Here is an 18,915-nt window from a genome sequence, read left to right as displayed (position 1 = left end):
TTTCGTATTTTTCCTATTGGCAGAGATATTTTTTATATTTCTATTAATTTCTATGAAAATATGCAGTACTTCGCGAATGTCCGAAAACCTAGAAGATCATAATCCTTTTTATTATATTGCATATTGTAAATAGAATAACGGGAAATCTGTCGATGTTTAGAGTTATATACTTTCACGAGCATAATCGACAGGATTTTTCTTGCAATGGTGATTTAATAAAATGTTGCATTGACTCGCGACTTCAATTTTTTAAGTATTATAAAAATATGAGAAAAGAAGTTATAATACAAGTTTTTTATACAATGGACACACAAAATATTTAACCAATACTAAATTGTGTATTATTATAAGTAGTTTTATAATAATTCAATGATTAATTTGTCAATTTTTCAAGAAGAAAGAACTACTCAAAAAAATAATCCTTGGTAGCCAAAGCTAGATAATTGAAGTGATTATTTACCGATTATACATTTCATTTCTCATAAATATAATTTAAATTAAAAATGGGATAAAACAACATTGCGATCTAAAAATTTTAATATTATAGTATTCTTTAAAATAAATATGAGATTTATCTGGACACAAAATTGAGATAAAATATTAATATCAAAAATTATGTTACAAATAAGAAATGTAAAATATTAAATAAAATTCTTTATTAATACACTTAAGTCGCGTGTCATAAAGTGTATGATGTTGTGAATGTGTATATATCGATTACCATTAACGCACCTGATTGTACAGTGGAATTGTACAGCACATGCCGTTTTTGTTCTTTTTCTCCGTCTTCTTTTTTGTAAATAATCAGTATCAAGATGGGGCTGCGAGTTCCCGTCGCCTAGTCACTCATTCAATTAATATTTCGTTAAAATGTTGTAATTATAACAATGAAAACCACTCGGTGCAGCTTTCTCTCTTCTGTCTGAAATCAAATAAAGAAATAGAAAGATGTTGTATATATAGAAATAAATTGTGTGATTTATTCGACTTTAATATATAATACACAAAATATTTCGAGATCTCTTTCTCTTTCCTTCTTATATTAATACAGATTCCCTTTGATTCAAGTTTGTAATTAAATTGATTAATTAGTTTTATTGATCAATATCTTACAATCAAGATAAAAATCTAAAGAAAAAATTAAACGTTTCTTTAAATTTTAATTGTATTCCGATATCACTGCCAGTATTGAAAATCTGTAATATACATGATGTAAACTATAAATTTGAATATCAGAAAACAGTCTTTAGGTAATAATAATAGATCATCATATTTATAAGTATGGTAGAATTTCTCTATTAAAAATTTGGTTACAAAGAATATATATTGATTAAAAATATTGCCTTTCTTCCTCGCTGTGATTATATGGAAGTATCTTTGATTGACAATGAGCAGAAAACAGAAAATTGTATTAAATCCAGCCACCGACATTTATATTCTAATAGTTGTGGATATTTGACTGACGACGAGTCAAATTAACGCTAATGTCACGATGAAGTCACGTGACTAATGTTCACGTTGCAATAAGTATCCAATGAATTTGAGTATATGGCAATTGGACAATGGTTATTGGCCAATTGAAAATGGAGCTCTTCCATTGGTCAATCGTATTGATTGTCATAAACGCCGATCGATATGATTGATTGTTCAATCACACTTTGTCCAAATGAACCTCTTCTATGAATTTGCATCTTAATGCTAGTCTATATATTTTATATGTCTATGGTTATAGAAATCAGTGCTGACAACCAACATTTATTTGATTTTGTAAGTACTCTAACCAATTTTCTAACCATAAACGATTTACTTCTTTCGTTTTACAGAAGACTAATGGACACTGTGTCAAAAATCTGTATCTATAACTAGAAATACATTAAACTTAAAAAAAAAAAAAAGAATTTTGATCTGTCATCCGTCGAGCGATTTTTAAATGCCACACGACAAAAAAATCACGCGGCGCAGTCGATCTCGTGATCGTGAACGGGAACGTGAGCGTGAGCGTGAACGTGAGCGACGAGACCGTCGACGCAGCAGGAGTCGTTCCAAGGATCGTAAGAAAGATAGGAAACGATCCAGATCGAGGGAACGGTCACGAGAGCGGGATAGATCGCGAGAGCGCGATAGATCCCGCGAACGCGACAGATCGCGGGAAAAGGATCGAGAACGCTCTAGGGACGCTCGAGGGGATATCAAGGATAGATCCAAGGACGAGAAGAAGCACAAGAGTAGTCCTATCCTTGTCGAAGATGACTCGAAGAAGGATCCAAAGAGCGATATTAAAAAAGATGAAGAAGAGACGGAGGAGAAGGTCAAGCAGACCCCAAAGAAGGAACCATTGAGTCTGGAGGAATTGCTGGCCAAAAAGAAGGCAGAGGAGGAAGCTCGAGCTAAACCAAAGTTTCTCACCAAAGAGGAGCGCGCGGCCATAGCTTTGGAGAAACGACAACAAGAGGTAGACGCAATGAAGAGACAACAGGAAGAAGAGCTTAAGTCTATATTTCATAACGATAATCCTGGAAAGGAAAGAGAATGGGATGATAGAGACAGGTATCTCGATTATAATTTTCCATTTTTTAAGTATTTTATATTATATATTTAGTATTAAGACATATTACATTCTTACTTAAAAAAAAATGATACAAAATAAATAATTCTTAAAAATTGAATATTTTTAATAGGAGAAGAGATGGACAGCGTTTGCGCGAGGATGAAATTAAAGATAAGGATAAAGAGAAAGAAGTGGAGGCTATCAAAGAAAGATATTTAGGATTAGTGAAAAAGAAACGACGAGTCAGAAGACTGAATGATCGAAAATTTGTCTTTGATTGGGATACTTCGGAGGATACCTCTGTGGATTACAACAACATTTATAAGGAGAGGCATCAAGTGCAATTTTTTGGTAGAGGTAATCTGGCCGGTATTGACATAAAAGCTCAAAAGCGAGATCAAAGCAAATTTTACGGCGAATTGCTGGAGAAGAGACGCACAGAAGCTGAAAAGGAGCAAGAAAAGTGAGTTTTTTTTGTTGAAGGAATAAACAAATACTTCTATCAAATTCATTTTTTATTATGTTGAATTATTACATTATTCATTTTATGAAATAGTTGGAGAAATTATTTGTATAATAAATCCCTCTTTTCTATCTTTAAGAATGAGATTGAAGAAAGTGAAGAGAAAAGAAGAGAAACAAAAATGGGATGATCGACATTGGTCTGAAAAAGCGTTGAACGAAATGACTGAACGCGATTGGCGTATCTTCAGGGAGGATTATAATATCACGATAAAGGGTGGTCGTATTCCTGATCCTATTCGTTCTTGGAAAGAGTCCGGTTTTCCGAAAGAAATTCTCGACATTATCGACAAAGTGGGCTACAAGGATCTCACACCGATTCAACGACAAGCAATTCCTATTGGTTTACAGAATCGAGATATTATCGGCGTTGCTGAGACTGGTTCGGGGAAGACACTAGCCTTCCTGATTCCACTGCTATTATGGATTACTAATCTGCCAAAAATTGAAAGGCTCGAAGAAGCGGATCAAGGACCTTACAGTATTATCCTGGCACCCACACGGTAGTAATTGTTTCTCTAATTCTTGTATAACTTTGTTTTTATTGTGGATGCAAACGCATACATTTATTTTTTATATTTCAAATATTTAGCTTATTGATATTGATTAATTGAACAAAAAGTTACAAAAAACATTGCTGGCTATAGATAAATATCTGGTTTGTGTTGCAGTGAGTTAGCGCAACAAATAGAAGAAGAGACCAACAAATTCGGACAACCCTTGGGTATCCGGACTGTTGTAGTAGTAGGTGGTCTATCGAGAGAGGAGCAAGGTTTTAGATTGCGAATGGGTTGTGAGGTAATAATTTTTGGAATGCATAAACATATGTATATATGTAACAAGTAATTTCATCAACTTTCAAATCGAGTGATGTGAAATTGACCAAAATCGAAAGTATTGTAAAATATTCAATTAAGGATTTTTTTTTCAGATTGTTATTGCTACACCCGGTCGATTGATAGATGTTTTGGAAAATCGATATCTCGTATTGAATCAATGTACTTATATCGTGTTGGATGAAGCTGATAGAATGATAGACATGGGTTTTGAGCCAGGTCTTTAAAACATTTATAACAAATTTCTAATGTTCTACAACTTAAAAAAATATTAAAATTTGTTTGTTTGAATTATTAACATCTTTGAAATCTGTCATGGGGATATTATACTCTTTTTTTTATAATTCTTCTAATATAAATTTGTAGATCTTATATTAACTGAATAAATATTTTACTGTAATTCAATGTTTTATAAAAATTATTATTCTTTCAGATGTTCAAAAAATTTTGGACTACATGCCTGTCACGAATTTGAAACCGGACAACGAGGATGCGGAAAACGAGGAGAAGCTTCTGGCCAACTACAATACGAAGAAGAAATACAGACAAGTACAAAAAACTTTTAAGTTTACAATTCCAATTGCAATTTACAAATTACTCTTTAGAGCAACTAAAAGTTGCTTTGTTTACTTTTATTAAAGACTTCTAATAGTTATTTTTTGTTTCTAGACGGTGATGTTTACCGCCACAATGCCACCCGCTGTAGAACGTCTTGCTAGAACTTATTTAAGGAGACCGGCGGTAGTATACATCGGTAGCGTCGGTAAACCGACAGAACGCACCGAACAGATAGTTCATATAATGGGTGAAGCCGACAAACGAAAGAAACTCATGGAAATATTGAGCAGAGGTGTCGAACCGCCCGTCATTATATTCGTCAATCAAAAGAAGGGTGCGGACGTTCTAGCGAAAGGCTTGGAAAAATTCGGAGTATGTAATTTACAGAAAATATTTACAACAATTTATGAGTTCACTTGTAATTTCCGACGGAACTTATTACAATTTATAGCATTCAATTTTTCAAACTTAAAATCTTGTTAAAATTCCCCTTTACGTTATTCAGGAATTAAAGTATAAGAATTACAAAAGAATATAAATATCTAATTTGACTTACCTTATTCCATTATAGTACAATGCCTGTACCCTGCATGGTGGAAAAGGCCAGGAACAGCGAGAATATGCTTTGGCATCTCTCAAAAGTGGAAGCAAAGACATTCTGGTGGCCACGGATGTTGCAGGTCGAGGTATCGACATCAAGGACGTTTCTATGGTCATCAATTATGACATGGCTAAAACCATCGAAGGTAAGTTCCTCTTCATTCTCCTTCGTAGAATTAACATATGAGTTGCTATAAATTTAGGTCTTTTAGCAAGAATGGATCAGCAAAAAATTATCATTTATTCCTGAAAACATAAAGACTATTATTTCTTAACAAAATCTTTCTTGATGATTATATATATTCAGAAATCACTAATTTTTAATTTTCAGTGACATCCTGTATATATAATTTGCCTATTTATAATTTCTATTTACAGATTACACACATAGGATCGGACGAACCGGTCGCGCTGGCAAAGCTGGTCTTGCCATTTCCTTCTGCACGAAGGACGATAGTCATTTGTTTTATGATCTCAAGCAGACTATCCTCGCTAGTCCGATATCTACCTGTCCACCAGAACTACTCAATCATCCAGATGCTCAGCATAAGCCTGGAACAGTGGTCACTAAGAAACGACGAGAGGAGAAGATTTTTGCTTAATCTCTCTCGATGGCAGGCATTTTGCTTAGATGTTTGGATCCAGGTCAGAACATTGGAAGATCCGGAATTGCAAAAAATGTAAGAGAGAAACACCATGAATTTGAATCATTTCTTACGGATCATTAATGTCATATTTTTAGAAAAATTGTATTACACGAATTAACAAACAAAAGACCACTTAAAGTCCACTTAAATTTTGAAACTTTTTTAAAATTCTGTTTTGTTTTTGAAATTTTACAAGAACACATACATCATCTATATTGCATGCAGTTAAACCTTTGTACTCTTGATTAATGGAGTTTTTATAAAATGGATTTCTCTTGCATTGCTTTCAAATTTCTTCATAATTACTACTTAACAATAATTTCGTAAAATAAAAATGTGTGTAGAATATAAATAAGGATCGAAAAAGAAGTGCAAAATACAGAGATTGATCGATCTAAATGGATCAAGAATACAATGTATTTCGAATTTTTAAAAGACATTTGATCCACACAGAAGACATGATAATGTGTCATCTAGTAATAGACATTAGAGTAATGTATATATAAATAATTATTTACAATATAGATACATTAAAATTATTTGAATTATAATATAACAATTATAATTCTATAATTATGGAGGTGGTGGAGGTGGAGTCACATAATCACCTTTGACTTTGCATTCCTCCTCCCAATTGTCCGATATCATCGGCTTCAAAATCTCCACAAATTTATCGAGAGGACACACAACAGTGCACCCAGGTATTGTCATTGGATATGGCTCGTGGACTGTCGTATTTCTTAAAAATACCTGCAGCAAGGATTATGCTCGTTATTTAAAAATCAAATCAGTAATATTTACAAAATATTATTAAAAAAAGATATGTTTTTCTAAGAAAACCTTGATGATCTTGACATAATAACATATGTTGTCAAGGTGTTAGTATTAATATTTGCTACTCTAATATTTGTAGACATATTAGAATTTATCATTTTCAAGTAAATTATAATCAATGGCTAATATATTTTGAAAGTTATTTAAAATCGTAATCTCGATGACATGTCAAAATTAGAGTCATTGGGCGCAATCTTTTTTTCTATAAAATTTTACGTTTTCTTATGTTTTTAAATAATTTAAAATATTTAAGACCTCTATTGAAGTGATTGAATTGTTTGGAAAAATTATATTTACCTGAACATTCCATTCATCTTCCTCTTTATGTAGTTCTATCATTATCATAATATTACAATATGGCATCTGGTTGTACCAAATGTGCATTGTGTCCAATATAGTGACGATAGTGCTGTCGTGACCGACGTACATGTACATTTTTCTCTTTATAGGTTGTATAGTGCCTTCCTTTTTTGCCGTCATGTCATTAATGATTTTTTTCAGCATGGGACCTCCTTTCAGCATGCGTAATTCATCGTTGTACGTGTTAAGTTGCAGCTCATATAAGGTCAAGGGTATTAATTTGTTGGGATAGTAGTCCTCTGTCCACTTTGGCAAAGTCAAATTCATCTGTTTCTGTAACGGCAATTCGAGTCTAATAAGGAAATAATTGATAATTAAATCGAAGAGAATTGATTACATGCATATTAATCAATATTAAAAAAAAAAGTATTAAATAAAATTTACCTCAGCTGTTAACGTGCTGTAAAGCGAGCTGACATCGTCAATATTTGTGATCGGCATGCCTGTGAAGTTCGAGAGCTCGTCGAATAACTGTTTATTGTCTTCATGCACTTTCCGAACTTCTGGAAAATCATTCGCCAAAGTGCGTAGTCGGGTATACTTCGGACATGCATTCCACACTAACATTAACTGGAAAATACACAGTTTACGATGAAAGTTTTGACAAAAGAACAAGACATCTCGATCCATTTTGGATCATGATGTCAGAAATAATTATCATGAATTATATATATGCATCGAAATAGATTGAAAAAGATTAAGAAGGATCGGTTTGTCTGGCCAAATGTTTACACAAGTACTTTACCGTATCCTCCGGACGTTCCTGATAGAATAATGTGACTGGTTGCCAAGGTAAATCAATTTTGAATGACTGTTTCTCATTAGGCTTCCACAGGGCAGCGGCCTCCAGCATTGCTGACATTTTCGTACGATCTACAGCGGTAGATTGCAAATGGAATATATCGGGATTGTACATCGATCCTAAAAAGCTATCGTAGCGCTTTCGCAGGAATAATCCTTGATTGTATTGATTCCTTCTTCCTTCCTAAATTGCATATATATATATATATATATATATATATATATATATATATATATATATATATTATATAATTAATTATATTTAAATTCGATTTATACGAAACAAATGTATAATGTTTGAAAAGTGGAGGAAAAACAGAACATACATTTGTTAGCTGACCCCAGCCATTTGGTTCCATATCATCCTTAATATAAGGATCATTCGGATAGGTATCTACAGGTGCTCTTTCCCCATGTCTCATTATCTAAAAAATAAAACAAATCTATCACGTGACATTAATTTTTCGTTCTTTAAAGCAAATAAACGTAACGATCGAAATTTGATCATTTCCAAACGAAAGAGATACGATATCTTTCAATTTAGACACACATTTTGGAGTTTGAAGTTCTTAGCGAATTTTATTCGATTATATTATATTATGAGCGATAATCTTCTTGATTATACAACACATTCAATAAGACTAATGAAATATATCTAGTGGAAATTAGATTTTGCTTGAGAAATCGATTAAAAACTTGAATAACTACTTCCTTTAAATAGAATTGAAGTAAAGAGTATACATACAGAGAGAATTATCATTGCACGTGAATGTTAATCCCGGTGCAAATACAATTTAACTAATCCAGCTTTATTAGGAGAGCCGTTGATTTTGAAGAGAATGACTATGATGCGACATGAATAGATGAGATGCATGGGTCTCGTTTAAATCTCTTTTTTTTTGCCTGCTAAAAATATATAAATATATTATTTAATTTATATTTATTTTCTGTTATAAATATATAATCATAAATACATATAAAAATTATTATTTAATCAACTGACATACGTTGAGAAAAAAGTATAAAATATTGAATTAAATAAGAAAATGATCAAAACAAACAAATGAAAAAAATTGTTAGAGTTAATCTACTAATTTATTATTAATACTATTATATTGATTTACTATAATGATATAAAAGTGTCATTTATGTTAAAATGATTATAATGATTCAAATAATGATATAATTATATTAGTTACAAATAAGGATGATTATTATTTGAAAAATGAAATAAGGATTAAGGACGAGACTACATACTCCAAAATTAAAAAAAAAAATTTTAAATTGATGGCAGAAATATATGCAAAAGATAATATCATTTATCTCAAATTTTAGCACTGTTTTCAAGTTTTTATTTATGTATTACTAAAATTCCCGTCTCTTGTACACCGAATTATAAAGATATTTATAGAGATAAAAATTAATGCTATATTATGATTAATAAATACTAATTATATTAGAGTACTGAAATTTTTGAACATTAAAAGTTGAACTGTTACTTTTTCAACAATTTTTGAGAGTATAAAAATTTTTTGTATGTGAATCTCTCTCTAATACATATACATACCACTGTGACTAGTCGCAAAGTATCTTTTTTAATTTCGTAATTTGTCTCGTTTTCTTCGTTCATAACTTTGGAGGACAAAGGTATTCCTAAGTAAAATATAAGATATGATGCTTCTTATATAAAGATATAAATACGGCATTTCTCAAATAAAAGAAAACATAATATATATATTTTAAGTTTTTTCTCAAAACTTTATTTCATGATAAATACATCGATATTTAATTCAAATATTTGTCTACATCTCATTAGCAATATAAATCGCTTTCTTGCATACTTGAGAAAAAATCCGTATTATTCTTGGAATGCATATAAAAAGTAATACAACATGACACAGTTATTCAATAATGGCTGCAACATTGAAAACACATACTAATACTTGTATTAAAAAAGTCCATATCTAATAAATGTATATAATTATATATAAAATGTGTCTATATATATATATGTGTGTGTGTGTGTTTTCTTTCTCTTGTATAATCTGTCTGTATATATAGAAAAAATAAAAAGAATAATTGAAAAAATATTCAGAATTTACGTATCTTTTTTTTAAATTAAAATTTGAAGAAGTGAGAAAAAATGTCCATATATAATCATGTATAAATTTATGCAATTTTTTTTCGCTTCTTTAAAAGTTTCATTTTTTTTTAAATAAACTACAAAAATTATTCCGATTATTTTTTTCATTATTCTTTTTATCATTTCTATACATATATGGATATAGATTATATGAAAGAATGAAGATATACACAAGCACATTTTATATATATCATTATTATATATTTATTTGATATATAGATTTTTTCCCTGGGATATATATGCCATAAAAGTGTGGAATGTAAGAAATTTCATATTTTATCAGATGTACGATTTATTTATTTTTATAACAGAATAAAAACAATTCGTATACCTAATAAAACAAAAATTAATTTTTTGTACCTCTCATATTGACATCTGATATGTATTAGCTTACAGATTCTGGAAGCATGTTTATTTTTCATATTGTGTTATATTTATTTATAAATTTTATTTATTATCCATAAATTATCAATTATTCACAAGTTTAGCATGGAATATGTTGCCGAAGAGTTCACAATTTTTTCTTTAAAAATTCTGTATAAAACAGAATAAATTTGAAAAGAGAAAGACAAAAAAACGTTTACCTAACGTCTGCGGGAGCGTAAGGAGAGCCATAGTTACTGCCAGAGAAATCATTCCGAATTAATCAGTGATGATGAGAAAGGTTGATTGGTCCACAAATAGAGTCTACAAGAGTGAATGAAGCACGTGCATGGACAATCATATACTGAGAAGAGCTTACAACACGTGCGTGTAGATAAAGACACGTATCCCCTCTCTGAGAAAAAACGACTTGTCTGTTTTATCTTTTTGTAATTCTATTGATGATTATTATCGCGCGTAACACTTCATTGTCAAATCGCTTGTCACGTCAGATCTTCAAGGAAACATTCCATTTTTATCTCTCATTTCTTTTTGTGACACAAATTTGAATTTTCGAAAATTTTCTATTTCTTTTATTGTTAGATCTGAATACTGAATACTCTGCGTATTAAAATTTCAAGTCCAATTCGTTCCAATTTCGTCGATTTGCAGTTGCAATGACGAGCAAAAAATTATATATCAACGTCAGCGAATCGATATAAAATAGAACACAAACATACGGCAACATGACATTTGAACGTGAAGCAGAAAAACTTTAAAAAATCTCTGCAACATAAAGATAATATTATCTTCCTGGAGCTTGCTCTTTCTCAAGTTCATTTCTGTTGAAAAAAGTCGTGATCTCTATGATAAATAATTGTATCACGAGTATATTTTTTTATTTTCGTAATGTTTTTGTACGACATACTTATTGTGTACAGCACGTATGTACATTGTTGCAAAACACTTTGCTTTTACGTAACATGTAATAAACAGAGACGAAATATTTAAAATTTCTTTGAATTTCGCTCGATTCGACTTGTGGTTTGATAATTGCATCGCGAATACATGAATAATATCTACAAATATTAACAGCAAGTCACTTTTTCGCACAGTGGGGATGGGTGATTATCTACGCGAATATTGTAGACTTGGCAATGACAAGAGCAGTTGAAAAGAAATATTCACAATACAATTACATGAGCGAAACAAAATACTGGACAATGATTCGAATGGCTCAACGACGTTTTTTTCTTTATCACTGCTATAGTTTCTTCGAAGTCAATATCCTTTTATCTTTTGGTCTTTCATTCTTCTATTTAATTATACATTATTTCTTGCGTTATAATTAATAATTATACAAAAAACATTAAATATAAACATATTTTGACTGAGTTTCATTAGAATATCAATCGAATTGATATGATTCAAAAATTAATTTGTCACCCTCGAACCAAATTACCGAATTATGCCTATAGGAAAAAAAGAGAAAAGTAGAGTGAAGGGGAAGAGAGTCGCGATATCGTTACATAAAAAAAAATTCAATGTACGTTGCAAAATGCTCCTCAAGACTGGAAATAACTCGCAAATAATTGATCATAATTAGATGCTTTATGTAACGAGATTAATTTTTATAATTATTTTATTCCGTGGTTTATAAAAGTCAGACTTATGCAATATTTTAATGACTGTTCCGAGATATTGAAATGTAATGCTTTTTTTTGCCCGGTTTTTATAAACATCCTTACAAACTTATATCTTACACAAATTAAAAAAAAAATATATGTATAGTGTTGCGTCCCTGCGAGGGACGTCATCTCTGTGGCGATTATTCCTGAATCTGCTGTATTCGTCTCCGGGAGAACATCCCGGACGAGCCTCCAAAATATTGCGTCATATATATTTAAATGTATAAAAATGTCCACTATAATATTCTAATATCCAAATTTATTCGCGCGAATATCCAAAGTTACAAAATCTGTTTTTTCAATTCTCAATTTCTATAAAAATTTAATTATATAACGCAATTATCAAAGTCCACTAGTTGTACGACGCAAATTCTATATAAATATTTTACTGCATTACATTTTTTTGTAAACTGCTTTTTGATTTGTGATTGGATATTTTTTTATCGCCAACAATCATGCGAGCGGAGGTCTGCGTCGGCCGCGAAAACTTCCAGATCATCAATAAGATTATCAGATGTCTTTCGGCGAATCACCAGGGCGACTGAGATGCTCACTTATTTAGCACACAGCATCAGCAGTCTGCCGTGCGAATTTCCGCTCCAAGTGAAGCTTACGCGAGCTAATAGCCACGACTGCCGAGACGCAGTAACATCATTGATCCCGGAAAATTCAAAATCGCTTCAATCGTGGATCGCGCAGGCGAAGTCGGCCAGACGACGGTCACCAAGCACCGGAAGTCCCGGCGCAAGAAACCGAAGAACCCCGCTACCGCCGGCGATTCCAAAGTGCGTTTTTTACGTAACGGTTCTTTCTTGCGTTTTTCTATTATTTATAATTTCGTTTACAATTTATTAATCGCATAATTTTGATGTTTAATAATCCAGCTTCTGAAAAGATTAAATATTTTTCGATTATTAAATGGAGAGTTCACGGGGCATTTCTATTAAAAAAAAAAAAAAAATTTAGTGAAAGTAAAGATAATTTAATTAAAGGCTCCACAAATAATCCCAAATTTAATTTCTCAATTGCAATTTTTTCTTAAATTATTAAAAAAGTAAAATCATTTCTATTTCAATAATACATATAACTCATAAATATATAAAACGACAATTTATATCCCTTTTGAGGTAAAGGAAATGACAAATACCTGCAACGAATACCGGAAGGAGATACATAAGCCCTTTATCTTATCAACGATGCAAACAGCACCATCGTATCCCGTAACGATACAGAATCAGACTAGCTCAAGCACAGCTATACGACCTAGATCTCTTTATACTGCACACAATTATCATGCTCAATCCGAAGATCCCACCAATTTTCAAGTATACTGATTTTCAGTACAATTGAACTTCTAACTCTTTAATCTATTTTTGTATTCTTATTTGAAGCATAAACAAGAATGATTTCACATAACGAGAATTCGCATCTCGAAATGATTTCAAGAAATTTAAATCGGATACTTTTTATTAAAATAATTGAAGATAATCTAAAAAGAAATATGATAAACAGAGCACAAGGAATATTATAAAAAAGGAAATACTACAGAATCTTAAATATCATTTAAAAATTTGTTTCATTTACTTAAAAATTACTTGAGATTTCTTTACAATTACGAAAATATGAAAAATTTGATTTAATTGAAAAAAAAATAAAAAATATGAAAAATATTGCTATTATAACAGTTGTGTGAATATAACATATGATACTAATAAAAGAAAATTTTCTTCAAAACTTTTTCCTGAAATATTGAAAGCATAAATATTTGCTCGAGTTATTAGAATTGTAAAGTATAATATAGATTTATTTAGACTGTGACCTTATAATATTCAAGATTTTTCTTCTGAATAATTTTGCAGCGGTACAGCGAGTTGTCCAAATACTTCGAGCCCCCGGCCGAACAGTGGAATGGGCTAAATGGGGGAACCGCGTATTCAGGATCGGCAGCGATCTGGCGACAGCCTAGGAAGTCGATCGGCGGACCTTATTATGCGACCGACGAAGCTTCCATTTATACAGAAAACTGGAGGGAGCACGATACTGACGCCGGTGTCGGCAGTGTTGTTGCCACCCCTCACGGTACCATATCATTAAGGCTTCACAATAGGATACGCGTAGACATGACCATTGATCGCGCCGTCAGGGTCATCAACTTTAAGGTAGCTATTTCTATAAAAATATCTTTTAACATATTTTTTATCAATACGAATATTTGAATATACGAATTAGATTTATACGTTTCATTAATATTTAATTATATTAATATTATTTTATAAATATTAATTTATATTAAAAACATAAATTTATATTTATAATTTATATATTTATTTTCTAATTAAAAAAATATAAGTTTTTATTTTTTGAAAATTATCATTAATATGTATTTTCTCTTTGGTTTATAATAGCATATTGTGCATCACAATTTATAGAATTCGCGTAAATTAAATAGAATATAGATTCTATTCTATTTATTTACTAATCCTTTATTTAATTATGATTTTCATGAAAAAAATTACGAATTTAATATCTATATTAAAAAATATTAGAAAAATATTAATATATAATTTTAATCTGATATATAAAGTCCTATTAAAAAATTTATATTAAATTTAAAATATCAATATATTATTAAATATGAAAAATAATGCAATTTTAAAATTTATGAAATAAAGTATCAACTCAGATTTAGATTTAATCCAGATCTATATACATCACATTCTTACATAGAACAACATCGTCCTATCTCTGAGTGGCTCCGGAGCGGCTGCCGCCTTGCTACATCCTAATGGTAGAATATATCAGTACGGTTCCCGAGTGGAGATCGTCGCCCACGACATGCATGGCAATAACAAGTTAGCTATCTAAATTCTCTCGTTATTTAATTGATCGTGTCAATTTCGGTATTTTTACTCCATTAGATATGCGAAAATGTGGTATAAGGGAGTCAGTTTCACATCGGAGCAATGCGCGCTCGTTTATCTGGTAGACACGGCTGGGACTAGGACTACAACAGACTCCTTCTCGGATATGAGTCAGGTAGAATGAGAAAGCGAATAGGAACTTAATTTATGCTCCTAAACTAACTAACTCAAGACCTTGCTTATATTTTTCGAGTCTTATATTTCGAATCATAATGTTCTCTGAAACTTTCACATCATATATGCATAATGGATTGATTTTTTTGTTTTTTGTTGTTTTTTTTACTGTGTAATTGAATGAACTATAATAAACTTATTTTTTGCAATTTTTGATTATTATCTCGTAGGACTTTTCGCTGAGTGTCTTTTACTCAGATTCGCGTCATGGACCAACATGTTTACAAGAAGCTGCGGCACATCTCAGTACGGCTCAGTATTGGCAAACGGATGAAGGAGTTGAAAATTGGATTATCAACAATATCAGAATATCCCAGACGCCCGATGGTCTCGTCAGGTATCCACATTTAATTGTTTAATCTGAAAATATTTATAAATCAAAAAGGCTATTGTATAAATTATACAAATTTAAAAAAAGTAACTAATTTTAATATTAAATTTTCTATTATACTAATTTAGAAAAAAAAAAAGATACATTCACACATACACGCACGCACACATATTATAGAAAATAATTTCTTTTTTTATTTTTAATGCTGAAGATTAGTAAATTAGTATAAGTATAAGTCATATATATAAATCATAATAGTATAAGTCAAGAATTTCTAGATATATAATATTTGTGTATAAGTTTAATATCTTCATTGTGTACAACAGAATTGCACGAAATAGCAACAAGTACCAACTACGTACATCACCTAGCAACGGCACAGCGTCATTGACAACGCCTTTTCTACACTGCACTGCATCTCTGGGTCAAACGTCACATCTGTTCGTGCGTCGTGGCGAGCGTCGCATGCACTACGACGGCACCAGTTTTATAGTAAGAAATGCGGGTCATAGCGCCGGTTTTGATGACAATAACCAATTAAAGGTCTACTAGAAGAGTGCCACGCGAACTTGATTTTCTGCTTGATTTGCCTACAATACAGCATCGATGAGTAATGCTAACTTGGATTGTTAAACAAGTCCTTTCGAGGCTCCTGCCAGTGATGAACTAATTTCAAATGTGTGACGAAAATTTTAAATTATTTTTTGGAAAATAAAGAATGTGTTTGTATGCGTGTTTAGAATGCTTGCAAATCTTGAAAGTCTTCCCAAATAACAAAAATAATTATTTTGATGTCAAATTACATCAAAATGAAGTTTTTAAAAAAGTGGATTAGACTGCTATTACATTAAACTCTTCAATTGTGCCCATACTTTTATGTTCAGAGAATTACTTGAATTTCATTTTATTATAGTTTAGTAATTTAATTGAATTGTCTTGTCTATGTTGATTTGACGCAGAATAAAGCATTTTCATAAGAGATTCAACTGATCATATTATACAAAAAAAGTTATAACATTTAAATACAATAATCCTCATGAACTATATTTACAATAAAAGATATTTCACAAAAACATAAATAAATGTACACATTTATTTCATAGTACATATATGTTAACTTTTATTATATATAAAATATTATGTATTTGATTATCTTCTTTGGTTATCTGTCACATTTTATAAAAAAGATATTTTACAAAGTTATTATAAAATTTAATTAGGTTTATAAAACAGTACTAACGACAAACTTCAATAGAATTTTATCTCTTATAATTTCATTATAATTTACTTGTTATTTAAATCATAAAGTCGAAAAAAGTATCAATTCCTTGTTTTTATTTTTCTCTTTTATATATCTCTATATTTAAATTAATACCCGAATGAAGTCTTGAATCATATTTTTGTATAGCTTTCTCTTACTTACTTTTAAGAAAGAGCTCTTTCACATGTCTTGCAGAAAATCGATGTCCGAGTCATTCTGTTCTTCTTCGGATTCTGATTGTAATCCTTCTCCGAATGCTCGGCCTATTTTGGATAAGATATTATTCTTGCGGAATCGAATGCTGTAAAAAAATTATTATTATTATTATTATACACGAAAGATTGCTTGTTGCAATAATCCACAATAATCCATAGTTTATAAGTATATAATTTGCAACGAGCAACGATATTTTTTTTTTTTTTTTTTTTTTTTTTGTTTAACAACCATATATTTTTTTTACATTTTTCGTAGAATTATTATTATCTTTCCGAAATGTATCACAGAACATCGTATATTAGAAAATTTTACTCACCGTTTTTGATCTTTTTGAACAGTTTCGCTACTCGACGATGATACTGTTGACGGCTTGCTACAACCGGGCTCTGGATCCTCAGATTTGGCAAATGTTCTACTCTCTGACTGCATTACACGAATGCTATTAACAATATCATCTGCCATGTTAGCATTGTAGAGTTGCAAGCTGGAATCTCCCTCCGCATCGCATAAAACGCCTTTCTTCTTCTCATAGATTTTGCTCAATTCACTAATCGTTGATAACAGCTTCCCAGGTGCTGCTAGATCTTTGATCTCTGGCATTAAATTCACAGCCAACTTAGGCTGTTCCTGCTTTTTATAAAAGTGTCTCTCGATACCATACTATGAGTAAAAAAATATTTTTATATTAATAACGACATGTTTTTTAACAAATATATGTATAAATTGCTTTTTAAATCAAATTTTTACAAGTTGCCATTTTAATACTCAATTCAACATTTAATATTTTTCAATTCTAGATAAATTGTATACCTCTCTATCGCTAATGCAATGAACAAATGCGCAATCAACAATTAACTTGCATAAGATGTAGTTAGCATCAAGATATTCTTCTTTCTTGATTTGACTATGTAAGTCCATTAAACATTTCCAATCTGACAAGGTCATTCTAATTTTAAATCGATTTGTTGGCATTTTATAGTATATTGCATACATAAGGTATAGAGCTCCAATACGCTCCTTTAGACTGGTCACATTTATTAGAAATTGCTTTGTTACGCAAAGAGCATCTTCGCATAATGCCATTAAAGTTGCTTCGGAAGGATGAACACTGCAAGAAATTAATTTTCATTAATAGTTTTTTTCAATATATTTGTATTTAACAGCACAAATTAAATTAGTAAAGCTTCTTAGAGGAATAAATTGGAAAAAGAATGACTAATGTTTAAGAGTGCCATGTTTTTTTCATAAAAAATTAAAATGCACATTTATAAAACACATACTTGGAAAAAACCAAGCTAAACTGCATATCTTTCCAAATCTCACAGAAGTTTTGAAAGTGAGTATTGTAAGATAACTCAAAACGTGTTATCAATGTTTGGCAGTCAGTGCGAAAAGCCTCCATCAACTGCTTCTCTGTAAAAAAAGTAAATATATTTTAAAAGACTATATAATTTCTTTTTTTAATGTAAATTTTGCAATTCATAAAACGATATTTGTTGTATTACATCAATTATATATATAATTCGTATTGTACTATATAATCTATCTCTGTCTATGATATAAATATAATTCTACATAATTTTACAGTTTAATATAATAAATTTCCTAATTTTAAGAAATGTTACTCTTAGAATTAAAAATATTACTTGTTTACAAATAAACTTATTTTCGCACTTTATTTACCAAAATATGCATAATAATACCAAATTTTGTCTATCTGTAAAATAATATTCTGCGCGCATGTATTTTTAAAATTTTTTATACAATTTAACATTACTTACGCTGGGAATACTCCATGGTTTTCGATTCTCTATTTCACAAAGTTGATAATTATACATAATTATAAGGCCGGATTCACACTTTGGCAGAAAAGCAGAAAGCAGAAAACCAGAAGCCAATCAGAACTCGTGCTAGAAAAGCAGAAGCCAATCAGAACTCGTGCTAGAAAAGCAGAAGCCAATCAGAACTCGCGCTGGAAATAAGCAGTACATTCTGCTTTTTAGCGCGAGTTCTGATTGGCCTCTGCTTTTCTGCCAAGGTGTGAAACCTGCCTAAGAAAAAGGTTAAATTAGAAATCACAACGCGGCCATTGGCTGGGATGCGTTCGAGAAC

General features: G+C 30.8%; 4 protein-coding genes across 17 annotated transcripts; 2 read left to right on the top strand and 2 right to left on the bottom strand.

Moving 5' to 3' along the window:
- Positions 1–766: 766 nt before the first annotated feature.
- On the bottom strand, positions 767–13,276 carry LOC138945252 (prostatic acid phosphatase). 9 transcript variants are annotated; one of them, XR_011448938.1, is made up of 11 exons: positions 13,048–13,273; positions 12,352–12,787; positions 10,434–10,536; positions 9,274–9,359; positions 8,033–8,131; positions 7,651–7,890; positions 7,290–7,475; positions 6,843–7,178; positions 5,452–6,461; positions 5,021–5,310; positions 767–922 (listed from the first exon to the last, which is right to left on the bottom strand). XR_011448938.1 is itself a non-coding variant. In XM_070316640.1 (8 exons), exons 2-8 carry the CDS (start codon positions 10,483–10,485, stop codon positions 6,285–6,287), a joined length of 1,176 nt encoding a protein of 391 aa, XP_070172741.1. In that variant the 5' UTR covers positions 10,486–10,536; positions 12,298–12,388; the 3' UTR covers positions 5,451–6,284. The 9 variants fall into 9 exon arrangements, 1 of the variants encoding a protein (XP_070172741.1); XR_011448939.1 differs by having other exon boundaries at positions 12,455–12,787; XR_011448943.1 differs by lacking the exon at positions 10,434–10,536 and having other exon boundaries at positions 12,455–12,787; positions 13,048–13,271.
- LOC138945250 (probable ATP-dependent RNA helicase DDX23) lies at positions 1,783–6,602 on the top strand. The gene is made up of 9 exons (XM_070316633.1): positions 1,783–2,547; positions 2,679–3,011; positions 3,151–3,573; positions 3,742–3,868; positions 4,002–4,125; positions 4,340–4,455; positions 4,576–4,836; positions 5,036–5,210; positions 5,443–6,602. Exons 1-9 carry the CDS (start codon positions 1,931–1,933, stop codon positions 5,664–5,666), a joined length of 2,400 nt encoding a protein of 799 aa, XP_070172734.1. The 5' UTR covers positions 1,783–1,930; the 3' UTR covers positions 5,667–6,602.
- Positions 10,257–16,292, top strand: Fest (wurstfest). Its single transcript, XM_070316641.1, has 7 exons — positions 10,257–12,685; positions 13,028–13,225; positions 13,760–14,059; positions 14,628–14,752; positions 14,819–14,936; positions 15,166–15,332; positions 15,653–16,292. The coding sequence occupies exons 2-7, from the start codon at positions 13,037–13,039 to the stop codon at positions 15,876–15,878; spliced, it is 1,125 nt and encodes a 374-aa protein (XP_070172742.1). The 5' UTR covers positions 10,257–12,685; positions 13,028–13,036; the 3' UTR covers positions 15,879–16,292.
- Pbp45 (proximal sequence element A Pbp45) lies at positions 13,357–18,629 on the bottom strand. 6 transcript variants are annotated; one of them, XR_011448946.1, is made up of 9 exons: positions 18,585–18,629; positions 18,084–18,216; positions 17,614–17,911; positions 17,120–17,463; positions 16,750–16,888; positions 15,689–15,916; positions 14,624–15,355; positions 13,720–14,081; positions 13,357–13,389 (listed from the first exon to the last, which is right to left on the bottom strand). XR_011448946.1 is itself a non-coding variant. In XM_070316643.1 (6 exons), the coding sequence occupies exons 1-5, from the start codon at positions 18,598–18,600 to the stop codon at positions 16,768–16,770; spliced, it is 912 nt and encodes a 303-aa protein (XP_070172744.1). In that variant the 5' UTR covers positions 18,601–18,629; the 3' UTR covers positions 15,609–15,916; positions 16,750–16,767. The 6 variants fall into 6 exon arrangements, 2 of the variants coding, with proteins under 2 accessions (XP_070172744.1, XP_070172745.1); XR_011448947.1 differs by lacking the exon at positions 13,357–13,389 and having other exon boundaries at positions 13,586–14,081; positions 15,689–15,992; XR_011448945.1 differs by lacking the exon at positions 13,357–13,389 and having other exon boundaries at positions 13,586–14,081.
- Positions 18,630–18,915: the final 286 nt, after the last annotated feature.

The sequence above is a fragment of the Polyergus mexicanus genome, unplaced genomic scaffold (assembly GCF_030449975.1).
Source record: "Polyergus mexicanus isolate NDT 795.1 unplaced genomic scaffold, iyPolMexi1.0 SCAF_3, whole genome shotgun sequence".
NCBI lineage: Eukaryota > Metazoa > Arthropoda > Insecta > Hymenoptera > Formicidae > Polyergus > Polyergus mexicanus.
The sequence above is the reverse complement of the archived record's forward strand: the minus strand, read 5'-3'. Positions and strand labels throughout refer to the sequence as shown.